We start from the raw sequence: 13,010 nt of genomic DNA on the forward strand, positions 1-13,010 counted from the left end.
AGGGACCCAGTTGGAGATAACTGAATCATGGGGGTGGTTTCCCCCATGCTTTTCTCATGATAGTGAATAAGTCTCACAAGATCTGATGGTTTTATAAGGGAAAACCCCTGTCACTTGGCTCTCATTCTCTCTTGCCACCACCATGTAAGAAGTGCCTTTCACTTTCTGCCATGATTATGAGGCCTCCCCAGCCATGTGGAACTGTAAGTCCGTTACACCTCTTTCATTTGGAAATTGTCCAGTCTCAGGTATGTCTTTATCAGCAGCAGGAAAACAGACTAATACAAAAAGCCAGAGACAAAGGCCATGTATTACATGATTCCATTTATATACAATTTACAGAATGGACAAATTTGTAAAGACAGAAAGATTACTGGTTACCAGAAGTTGGAGAAAGGGTAAATGAAGAATGATTGCGGATGGGTGTGGGATTTGGGGGAAGGATGTGGCAGAAGTGATGGAAAGTCCTGGAATTAGATAGTGGTGATGTTTGCACAACCTTATCAATATACTAAAAACCATTCAATTATACACTTTAAAAAATAAACTTCATGGGATGTAAACATTTCTCATTGTTAAAAAACCATCGAAATGTAATTCAAATTATTATTTTATATTGTCCCTCTAAGAGTGGTAAAATTGTTAATTTAATAAGTGTAGTGGTTTGAGTAGTGCCTTCCCAAAAGCTGTGTCCACCTAGAACTTCAGAATGTGACCTTATTTAGACAAGGGCCTTCGCAGGTAATGATTAAGGTAACAGTCTTATGATTAGATCATTTTGAATTAGGATGGGCCCTAACACCAACAATGGATGTCCTTATAAGAGACAGAAAAGGAGAGACACACATGGGGAGGCCACGTGAAGGGAGGCAGAGATTGGAATAATGCAGCTATAAACCAAGGACTGTTAGTGGGATTGAGTATTGAGCCACCCAGTTTGTGGTAATTGGGTAGCCCTAAGAAATTAATACAGTAAAGCTATTTTTGCTAATGTCCAGAAATATTACTTTATGAATAGTGAAATTAATACAGGGACTACCTTAGGCAATGTATAAGGGGGGAGAGTTGATATCAGTAGTCTGTCTTGGACATTGATATCAGAAGTCTGATATTTTGGATTCGTATCAAATACCAAATAAAAATCTATTCTGTATTTGATATCTCATAAATGCATGAAGTTGGCGTTTACTGTGTTAGCACATTAGAGAGAGCTCTATTCTCCACTGGAAGGCAGACTTAACATTCCTTTGAAACATGTAAGGGCCTGAGTAATTCTTGAGTCAGTCAAACCAAGTCTCTCCTACACATTTCCTATATCTTATCTGTAAAAGTGTGTGGATCTGTCTATGCAAAATAAAGCAACCAAGTAAATACGCAAGCCAACTTTATTTCCCACTTTTCTCCTTTTCATCCAACTATCCCAGAAAGGTATTACACTGTCTTTGTTTTCATTTGTCTTTCGTCCCTGAAATTTGGCTTATTCTCAAAACCCTCACCCACTACCACCATGATCTGTACATGCTTGAGTTACAGATTTTCCAAAACCAAGTGTAGTGGTTACTCCTTCAGTCATTATCTCACTGCTGCACTTGGTACTGTTGACCACAGCCTCATTCTGCTCTCTCCCTATCTCTCTCTGTTTCTTCTCAGTCTCTTTCCTGACAATTTTATCCTCCAATGGCTCCCCAGGACCCAGAGGATAAGTCCAAACATCTTAGCGTGATACATAAGGCTCCATGTGATCTGGCCCCTGTCCACTGCTTAGCTTCTTCCACTCCCTAACTCCCAGACATGGTCAAGGCGTCATCAGCAGCCAACCAGACCTCCTATTCACCTATTATTGCATTGACTGTCACTCATCCTCATCCTCTACTCCAACAACTGTTGTTTGATCACAGGCAATGTTGTACCAAATACCATGACAGTACTAGGAAGTAATCTGTGTTTATAAAATCTTGGCAAAGACCGGAGACTGTTTGGTTTTTCAGTCTGAGTTAGTGAAACACTGTACAGCTCTGAATTAGCCATATCCTTGTCTACATGCAACTGCCTCCCTATGGGTAAGAGAAATTCTTCGAAAGTGTTAGATCAGGTCTGCAAATTCTCCTTATTGTTCTCTAAAGCCCAAAATTTTGTTTCCTTTTCAAAGGTCTGCATCACACATTGGCTATAATGGTGAGGTTCCTTTTCCTGTTTTGTTCAACGACATTCTCCAACTATTAACTGTCATACCACTGGTTTCCATTTCTTTAACTTTTCCTTTCTACCTCCTTTGGAAGTGTCCAAAGGCCCTTTATTCTCTCTAACAAAGTAGTACTCCTGTATCCTCATAAGCAAGGACGTCAGAGGGGATGAGTGCCTCTGGCCTAGGGATGAACACCCACACATCCTACAATCAGGAGCAGCTGGTGCGATGTCCCAGCCACATTAACTTTAGGATAATCTGCATAGTCCTTTGGATATAGAAAACAAACTCCCCACTACCGTCACCCCAAATGGTTAGAGCAGATGGTAGTTGCAGCTAACCACATTTCTTTGGGTTTAAGATTTGTTTTTGTTCATGCAATGCCATCTTTAGGGGATTCTTCTGTCCCCTCCTTCTTTCTGAGATGATGACTGGATGGAGGAAAGTCTTTGTGACATTAGGAAAAGTGATTCTGGCCCTCATGCTGCCCTGAATCTCTTCTGTATCTATTCTTTGACTTGTGAAATGTGTGAGGGTCTCTCACCAGAGTCGAGGCCCCATCATTGGTCTTGGTTAGTTCAAGGTTTGGCTGTAGCTGCTATTGGGCCACGGCCTAGGTGATTACCCCAGGGCCTCTGATGGAGGGTCACTTTGTGCCTCATTTGAAGGGAATACCCCCATCTGCTCCTGTAATGAGCTCTCCAGCTTGCATTTCAGCTGTCATCCATCTCCCTCACTAGTGAAAATGGAACTCCAGGCTCCAGGGAATCGGGGTACAATCTAGGCCCCCAAGATTCATCACCTTTTGCAGCCCCTTCCAGCCAGGGTGAGAGCAGTTGATGCCATCCCACCCTACCCCAAATCCCTGCTAAAGGTAAGTCTCAAGTTGTAAAGGGACTGTTGAGGGGACTTACCTCTGATAAGTTTCTCCCCACCCATGGCACCACCTCAGACGCTTTCCCTTTCTTTCCCCCTTCCTTGTATTCAGATATGTGCCCTTCTCTGGGGGGGAGGGGGCGTTCTCCCCTTCTCCAAGGAAGTACACTTCAACTTGGCAGTCTAGTCCCCATGGCAGAAGGGCTTCAGCGGGGAAAAGAAAACTACTCAGAAGGGTAACTACAGTGGAAAATATTTTCTAAAACATGGTCCCCACTACACATGTTCAAGAGCTGCCTTAATTCCAGATTCTTTTTCCCTGCCTGTCTGTTTCCAGATTCGGAAACCTTCCAAAAAGCAGTTTCAGAGCATTGTCTGCAAAGAGCATTGTCCATTGCACTTGCAATTTGCACACCTGCTGAGGATGATGTGTGCATATTAAGTTATATATTATTGCCAGTGGCACGCATGCATGACATGTGAATCTTTTGATTAAATTTCTTGTAAGTTTCCATTTCTTTCTGCTCTGCCTTCGTTAGAAGTTGAACACCTTGAATATAGGAATTATGTCTCCCCAGTCTGGTGACCTTCTCCACTGGACTTGGTAATGATGCATCCTACAGAGCACAACATAAATATCCTTGCCTGCCTGACTCTTTTCAGCAAACAGTTGTGCGCATTTTCTCATTTCTTCCTAAGCAAATTCCAGTGTGATTAATCCCTGCATCATCACTAATAGCAGTCACCAACATTTTGGAGAATGTATTTCTTTTCTGGACTTAAAACATCACCACTTTTTGGCCAGGTGCAGTGGCTCACACTTGTAATCCCAGCACTTCAGAAGGCTGAGGCAGGTGGATCACTTGAGGTCAGAAGTTGGGGACCAGTCTGGCCAACATGGTGAAACCCCATCTCTACTAAAAATACAAAAAAATTAGCCGGGCGTGGTGGTGCACACTTGTAATCCCAGCTACTTGGGAGGCTGAAGCAGGAGAATCACTTGAACCCAGGCAGAGTTTGCAGTGAGTCGAGATCATGCCACTGCACTCTAGCCTGGGTAAAAGAGTGAGACTCCGTCTCGAAAAAAATTTTTAAAAGGCCAGGCACAGTGGCTCACACATGTAATCCCAGCACTTTGGGAGGCCAAGGTGGGTGGATCACCTGAGATCAGGAGTTTGAGACCAACCTGACCAACATGGAGAAACCAAATCTCTACTGAAAATGCAAAATTAGCCAGGCATGGTGGCACATACTTGTAATCCTGGCTACTCAGGAGGTTGAGGCAGGAGAATCACTTGAACACAGGAGGAGGAAGTTGTGGTTAGCCAAGATCATGCCATTGCACTCCAGCCTGGGCAACAAGAGTAAAACTTCTCCTCAAAAAAAAAAAAGAAAAGAAAAGAAAACATCACCACTTTTTGGCTGACTTTTCACCTAGCGATGATGACTTCACTTCAGATATTGAAGAGACACTAAATGCATATGATTTGTGTCTTGTTTGCATTTTTCCCACAACTCTAGAAAATCAGAGGAAGCTTTCATCTTTCTTTTTCTGGTGTGTCCTGATAAAGCTGTTATTCTTTTGCAGAAACATTGACAGTAACTAGCAAAAAACAACAACAAAATGGAGCCGAGCACTTGCCTTCAGTTCATTGGTGTCAGTCAGTTTGGCTTTGAGCTCAGTGTTCAAGTCTCGACATGTGTTCAGCTCCTTCTGCAGCCTCTCCACCTTCTTCTGCAGGTTCCTGACGGTAAGATGCATGTTGTCCCTCTCAACCACCAAGGCCGTGCGTGCCTGCTTCTCCTCCTCCAGCTGGGCAATTTTCTGCCGGAGTAGGCTCACGTGTAGTTCTTTGCTTTCCAGTCTCTCTTTCTGTGTCTTTAGCTGGTTTGATGCAAACAGGGATTTTTTAAAAATAATTGAACAATAGTAAATATAAATGAGTTACCCAGTAATAATAATATCCAGAGGTGTTGATCTTTATCTACACCTCTATAAGACTAATGTGTAAACCATCAAAAAAGTTATTGGATTCCTTTTCCTGATTGCATTTTTTATTCATACCCTTTTCAAGAATTAATTGCATACCTAAACTCTGAGACAAAGGAGCCCTAGAAAATGTGCAGAGGAGTCAGCTTTCCACATCTGATGCTCTCTAACATGTGCATCATCAGAAAAGTGTAAAATTACTTTTAAAAAACTCCTCAGATGAGTTTATCAAGAGCAGAATATAATAAGACAGAGAGACAAAATCCTGTCCAACATCTAATGGCCACAATACCCGCACTGGCATTTTCTGAAATAAGATACAATGCAAGTGCGTACTGTCAACCTAGACTGGCTCATTTCAATTCCTTAGAACTGGAATAGGTGGTCCCCAACATGGGAGTGGGTATATATCAACTTTTTTTTTTTGAGACAGGGTCTCTTCTATTGTGCAGGCTGGGGTATAGTGGCATGATCATGGTTCACTGCAGCCTCCCCCTCCCAGGCTCAAGCAATCCTTCCACCTCTCAGCCTCCCAAGTAGCTGGGACTACAGGTGTATGCCACCACACCCAGCTGATTTTTGTATTTTTTGTAAAGACAGGGTTTCACCATGTTGCCCAGGCTGGTCTTGAACTCCTAGGTTCAAGAGGTCCACCTGCCTCAGTCTCCAAAAGTGCTGGGATTACAGGTGTAAACCACCACACATGGCTGAGAGTTGATATATTTTTAAAGTGAGATATACCAAGGAGATTTTTAAGTAAGCTTTGCTTTAAAGCTTTGCTTATACATATAAAATCTTAGAAATAAAAGGGACTGTAACAAGGCTTCTTGGTCTTTGTTATATGCCCAGACTATAAGGTCCACAAACTAAGCAGAGGACAGGTTCTCAAACATCATTTATCATTGGTAATCAAACTCAAAAAAGGAAATTAGAGTGATATTTAAGAAAATGACTATGGACTCTAGAGGGGAAGAATCTTCCTGGGCTCCACATGTCACAATTAGTGGATGGAATATTAAGTACAGAAACCTCTGTCATGTGCTACAAACATCAGAATCAGAATCATGTATTATCAAGTGTTCAAGCTGAAGACCGTCAAATTTCCCCTAATTATCTACTCTGCACTTGTAAAGTGGTAAAAGGTGGAAAGACTTACTGAAATGCTGCTTTGAGTATCCTGCCTAACAGTGACAGCTGTGTCCATATCTAGATCACTTTTGAACAAGGCCTTTTTAATATTTCTCTCATCAAATTCCCTTTCTTAAGCTTCTTCATGTCAAATTCCACTCCAGGTCAGACATGGTGGCTCATGCCTGTAATCCCAACAATCTGGGAGGCCAAGGAAGTCGAGTGACCTGAGGTCAGGAGTTTGAGACCAGCCTGGCCAACATAGTGAAACCTCGTCTCTATTAAAAATACAAAAATTAGCCAGGCATGGTTGCAGATACCTGTAAACCCAGCTACTCAGGAGGCTGAGGAAGGATAATCACCTGAACCTGGGATGCAGAGGTTGCAGTGGGCCAAGATCATGCCATTGCACTCCAGCCTGGGTGACAAGAGTGAAACTCTGTCTCAAAACAAAAAAAAGAAAAAGAAAAGAAAAGAAACAAAAGTCCCACTCCATTGCAATTTTACACTGGTAAATTCTATAAACTGGTAAGTTTAATAATTATATAATTATTAAGAAGTAATAGTGTTGGATATTGAGAAAAAGTATCAATGATCTGAGCAGAACTTTGGAAAGAATGGTAGCTAATTTACTGTCTCTAATGGTAATAGAGTTTGTATGCTATCTTTTATAAAATATTTCTCAAGATATGGTAGTGGAGAAGCCAGACATGAACACAGCAACTTCTGTGAGCCAAGGGTTTGAAAATGTTATTTATTAAAAACTAGCAACTCCTTGGGGTATATAGCATCCCCATCTTAAATATGAGGAAACAGAGACAGAGAGGTATATAATTTGTTCAAGGTCACACAGCTTGATGGAACCAAATTGGGAGCCCAGATGTGACTCATTATACAGCATCTACACTGGAATTGTATCATAGCATTTTTCTCCTAAGAACTATTATAAGAATACATCTGTGTTTTCCTATTTCTTTCCCCAATACCAATAATTATGTAACCAATAATTATATTTTATCCCTTTCATCCATTCATTCATTGATTTAGTCTAAACTGTTTCTAACTCTTCCTTTGAGTGAAGAAAAGTAAGCCCTTCTCTCTCTACTAGAATTTCTAGCACAACTGAGCTTATAAATACAGAGGCTGCTAAATGTCCTCCCAGTTCTCCTCCTCTCCCAAAGTAATAGAAACTGTGAATTTTTTCTAGCTAGGTAAATGGCTACCCAGAGTAAAAGCTACATTTGCAAGCCTCCCTTGCAGCTAGGTTTGACCACCAAAACATATTCTGGCCATGAGATATAAACAAAAGTTCATGTAGCAAATTCTGAGTGCCTTTTTCAAAAGATGGCTCTGCTTGTTCTTTTACAGCCCTCTTCCTCACTCTTTTCTTCTATTCTATCTTGAACACAGATATAATGGTTCCAGGCACCATTTGGAACCATGAGAATAAGGATCACCCTAGGGATAGGAAATGAATCAGCTGAAATGAGCCTGGTTCCTTGAAGACTTTACAGAGGAGAGTTGCCACACCAGCCCCAAACTTCCTGTCTCCAGGAATTCGTGTGAGAAAAACAAAACTAAACAAAAAAACAAAAAACAAAAAACTTCTACTTGCTTAAGTCACTGTCATTGTGGGTACCCGTTACACACAGTGAAACACGACCTTAGGTGATAGATACACCTATCAATTCTTCAGACTTGAAATTGAGCCTCCAATTCTAAATACATATTTTTATAAGATTCTTCCTAGCTACACTGGTAAATATGGTGGCAGTACATTATTTTTCAATGTTTGGGTTTTTCGGAAATTTCTTCTCTCAATACTAGCAAGTTTCAATATCCCCTACCTTTCTCTGCAAATTGTGGGCAATGGTCTTGTTCTCAATGACTGCATTGCTCTCAAGACGAACCAGCTGCTCTGTTCGAGCTAAAACCACGTCCAGCCGCATGTCAAAACCAAGTTCAGCAGCCATCTGGTCCAACTTCATTTTCTGCGAAAGCTGATCCAGAAATTTAAGATACTAAATAAACCCAAGAACAAAAACAAAAATAGGACATGAAAGTCAAAGTTAATGGGTGATCTCACAGAATCTTTTCCTCTTTCTCCCAAGCTTACAGGTAATTCTCCTTTGCAGAGAGCATAGAGTGGAGCGTGGACTCTGATCCAATATGTGGTAATAAATTCCTGAACCATTCTGCCAGTTCCCTGCCTACCCCTTGTCTGAATGCTCTTGACTCTCCTAGCCCTTGATGTTGATGTTCAGTCGAATATTATATACTTTTCTTAACCCTGCCAAACAACACATTTGGCTATGTTTGATTACATCTTCATCTCTCTGCTTTGACAACTTGCTGCTACAACCATGCCCCTCCCAGACTAATCCAGCCCCTGGGATCCACCCATTGATAGGGTTTGGCTGTGTCACTACTCAAATCTCATCCTGAATTATAGCTCCCATAATTCCCACATGTTGTGGGAGGGACCTGGTGGAAGATAATTGAATCATGGGGGCAGTTTCCCCCATATTGTTCTCATGGTAGAGCATAAGTCGCATGACATCTGATGGTTTTATCAGGGAAAACCCCTTTTGCTTGGCTCTCATTCTCTCTCTCTGCCTGCCACCATGTAAGACATCCCTTACTCTTCCACCATGATTGTGAGGACTCCCGAGCCACGTGGAACTGTGAGTCCATTAAACCTCTTTTTCTTTATAAATTACCCAGCCTCAGGTATGTCTTTTTTTATTTTATTTATTTATTTATTTTTTGAGACAGAGTCTTCCTCTGTTGCCCAGGCTGGAGTACAGTGGCTTGATCTCAGCTCACTGCAGCCTCTGCCTCCCAGGTTCCAGCAATTCTCCTGCCTCAACCTCCCAGGTAGCTGGGATTACAGGCACGTGCCACCATGCCTGGCTAATTTTTTTGTATTTTTAGTAGAGATGGGATTTCACCACATTGGGCAGGCTGGTCTCAAACTCCTGACCTCAGGTGATCCACTCATCTTGGCCTCCCAAAGTGCTAGGATTACAGACGTGAGCCACCATGCCCAGCCTATGTCTGTATCAGCAGTGTGAAAATGGACTAATACACCCACCCACGCACCTTCCTTGGGAATTTTTCCCACCTAACTGGGCCCTGGCCTCAAAGGTGGACCCTGGCAACTTAGCCAGTTGCCACTTTACTCTTCTTAGGCTCTACAGAGCACTCCAAACTCAAAGCTCACCATACAAACAAAATTTTGAACAAGATTTTAGGGTCTTTTTTATTAATTAAGATGTCTTAGAAAATGTCTTTAAAATTAAGTTAAATTAAGTTAAATGAATACCTCCTCCCTAAAACAGAGCTGTATGAAGGAAGTCAGGGTTCATATTTTAGCAGTCTACAGTTAGAAAGCTATTTAAAGGTTTTCCTCTACTTGATTTCTGTGGTTTATCTGGCAAGCCCACACATAAGATAATGCTTACTAAGTGCTTACTGGATGAATAAATCAATCAATGAACTTTCTATATCATAATTTCATGATTTGGGTTTTATCTTTGATATTTTCTTCTGATTGCAATAACTTATCCATCTGGCATTTTCAGGCAATTAAATGTTTAAATAGGTACAGTTTCCTGCCAACTGAAGCACACCAGCTTAAAGCCCAGAACTAGCCATGTTTTAATTATCAGGATGAAATTATTTATAAGTGTATATTTTCCAGTTTGGGCAAATAGCATACATATGAATACAATTTTATCTCTTCTTTATAAGTCACAGTCATTGCAAATATCACTTATTGCATTGTGTTACAATCCCATAAACTGCTTTTGTCTCTACATCCTCTGGTTATCACTTTTTAATGCTGTATCAGCTCTCTGTATGGAATTTTTAATTTTTAATCTGTGTCTATGAAAGTGACGTAAGTGCTATTGCTTGTATTTTACCTAAAATAGATGAGTACCTTTTACATGATGGTACGAAACCCTCTTTTTTTCTATTTCTATGTATGACTCATCCATTTAGTGGGCCAGGACTACAACAGGCAAAAAGGGATTAAGACAAGACCAAGCAGAGACCCTATAGAGAAAGTTTCTATTTCAAGGATTTTGGCTATACTTCAGAAGATTAAGGTTACTAGAAACTTCTAACTATATAGAAATGAAGGATTACTGTATATATTGTTCACTTGAATGACAGTTCAGCATAAATAAGAAACTGTGCATTCTACTGTCTTTGAGTCTGCCTAGATTACCTGCATTTAACATTTAAACTGTGCAACGTTACTTTTCAATTTACATGATACTATCCATCCTTACCAGAACGTGCATTTCATATGCAGTTAGCGACAGAAGATTCACCATGGACAGAATTAGCTTACATAACTTGCTTTCATAACTCAGAGTTCTTCGGACATAATCCCAATTAAAATTAATGATTCCTTTATAGTAAGGGAAGGGAATACCAATCCACCTGAAATTCCTGCCTTTGACATATTTCTTCTATAATTCAAATAATATTTATTGACTCTTTCTCTAGGCCCTGGAGAAACACAGGAAAAAGATCATTTCTTCTGGCCTCGAGAAGCTTGGAATATTTGGAGAAGAAAAAAATTTAAAAACAATCCAATAAGGGTAAAAAGTATCATGAGAGAGGCAGATGCATTATGCTTGGAGAGCATAAGGAAAGATAGGTAAGTCTCCTAGGGAAGACTGCCAGGGGAAGCAGTATTTGAGCTGAATCTTGAAGAAACTGCTGTTACCAGGTGAAGGAGGTGAGGAGAACATTCTCTCAGTGAGAATAGCTGTGGGCAGTGCGGGAGGCAGCCGGAGGAGGCTGGAGGAGTGAGTGCTGCTACAAATTTGCATGGATGGCTTTAGGCTCCGCAATCACCGCAGACCCCACCAGGGTCCTGCTGCTCCCAGAAGGCTTCTGAGTTTGCCCCTCGCTGGCAGGAGAAATTACAGGGGAAAGGGAAGACGGAGAGACCACCTGGCCAGCTCACAGAATGTGAAGCCATGGAAAAAGAAGGAATCTGTACCTGAGCCTGGGGCCCCCAGAGAGCCACTGGCCAGTTTTGAGATAAAGAAAGAGAAGATTAGGCACACGTTTCATGAAGACCTCCCTGGCAGCAATGAAGAGAGTAAATCTGAGGCATGAAGAACGGTGCCGGGAGCTCAGTTACTAGCTTGTTTCCCTAGTCGGTGTTAACGAGCACAATGCTCAGAGCCAAAGCACAGCTGCTGGATATAGAGATGGGGGAGGCACTGGAGATCTAGTAAGGAGACAGGATTTACAGTGCTTAGGAACTGATTAAAAAGAGGGAAGCGTTGAAGACGGCTTGAGCAAATGGAGGTAGATTACCACCATGACTGAAGCAGGAGAGGGACAAATGTGAACAGATGTCATTTCAGTTTTGAATGTATTTTGGTGTTCACGGACCATGCAGGTGAAGCTGTCCTGCAGGCAGTAATATGGCTTTCAATTTACATTACCATACTCGGGTGCAATATTTCATTTTGTTTGGTTGTGGTTTTTTGTTTTATTTTGTTTATTTGTTTTGAGAGGGAGTCTCTGTCACCCTAGGCTTGAGTACAATGGCGCGATCTCTGCTCACTGCAACCTCCGCCTCTCAAATTCAAGCAATTCTCCTGCCTCAGCTTCCTGAGTAGCTGGGGTTACAGGCACACACCAACACACCTGGCTAATGTTTTGTATGTTTTAGTAGAGATGGGGTTTCACCATGTTGGCCAGGCTGTTCTTCAACTCCTGACCTCAAGTGATCCACCTGCCTCAGCCTCCTACAGTGCTGGGATTACAGGCACGAGCCATCACGCCTGGACTGTTTTTGTTTTGTTGTTGTTGTTGTTTTGTTTTTTTGTCTGTTTGTTGAGACAGGGTCTCACTCTGTCACCCAGGCTGAAGCAGTGTGATCTCAGCTCACTGCAACCTCCACCTCCCAGGCTCAAGCTATCCTCCCATCTCAGCCTCACAGGTAGCTGGGACCACAAGTGCGTGCCACCATGCCCAGCTAATTTTTGTGTCTTTTGTAGAGATGGGATTTCACCATATTGCCCAGGCTGGTCTTGAACGCCAGAGCTCAAGTGATCCGCCTGCATCAACCTCCCAAAGTGCTGGGATTATAGGCGTGAGCTACCAAACCGAGCCAATATTTCTTTACAAAATCAAATTTTCCACCATCACACCTTTACAGATATCTAATAGAAAAAGCTATCTCCACTCTCCCAGACTTCTCAAATCTAGCCCCTATTTCCATTCACAAAACCACTACATGGTTCAGATCTTTATTATCTTCTGAACTGGACTAGTCTGAACTGGACTATCTTCTAAACTGGACCAGTCAGGGAGCCACCGACAGGGCTCCCTACCTTCCTTCAGCTGTGTCCAGCCCTTTGAATGCAAGGACTTTTTTGTTCATCTGTGGTGGCAGATATCTCAAAAATTATGCATGGTTGTTTTTTGTTTGTTTTTGTGTGTGTATGTGTGTGTGTGTGTGTTGTTGTTTGTTTTAGCTTATAGGCTATCACTACTGTTAGCGTATTTTATGTGTGGCCCAAGACAATTCTTCTTCTTCCAATGTGGCCCAGGGAAACCAAAAGGTTGGACACCCCTGCTACCCTCTAAGCCAGTCTGACTTGAGGGAAATCTTTCTTTTACTCAAAAACCTTCTCTGGCTTCCCATTGCCTATGCAATGAAGCCTGAGCCATTAGACTGACCTATTTCAATGATTCCTACACCTGCCTCCAGTGCCGTCTCACGCCTTTGGTTTCACCAAGTATCATGTCCCATGCTCCCTGCACCTCATTCATTTCCCAAGCCTCCATTTCTTC

At 41.9% G+C, this 13,010-nt stretch overlaps 1 protein-coding gene across 1 annotated transcript in view; it reads right to left on the reverse strand.

Moving 5' to 3' along the window:
• The window catches only part of CCDC170 (coiled-coil domain containing 170), a 132,813-nt gene that overhangs the window by 20,739 nt on the left and 99,064 nt on the right, over positions 1-13,010 (reverse strand). Inside the window, exons 8-9 of the mRNA XM_008007584.3 lie at positions 8,027-8,200; positions 4,704-4,946 (exon numbers count right to left, since the gene is read on the reverse strand). Of these exons, the coding sequence (XP_008005775.1) occupies positions 4,704-4,946; positions 8,027-8,200 (417 nt within the window). The remainder of the gene's footprint in view (positions 1-4,703; positions 4,947-8,026; positions 8,201-13,010) is intronic.

Source organism: Chlorocebus sabaeus, chromosome 13 (genome assembly GCF_047675955.1).
Source record: "Chlorocebus sabaeus isolate Y175 chromosome 13, mChlSab1.0.hap1, whole genome shotgun sequence".
In the NCBI taxonomy this organism is placed as follows: Eukaryota; Metazoa; Chordata; class Mammalia; order Primates; family Cercopithecidae; genus Chlorocebus; species Chlorocebus sabaeus.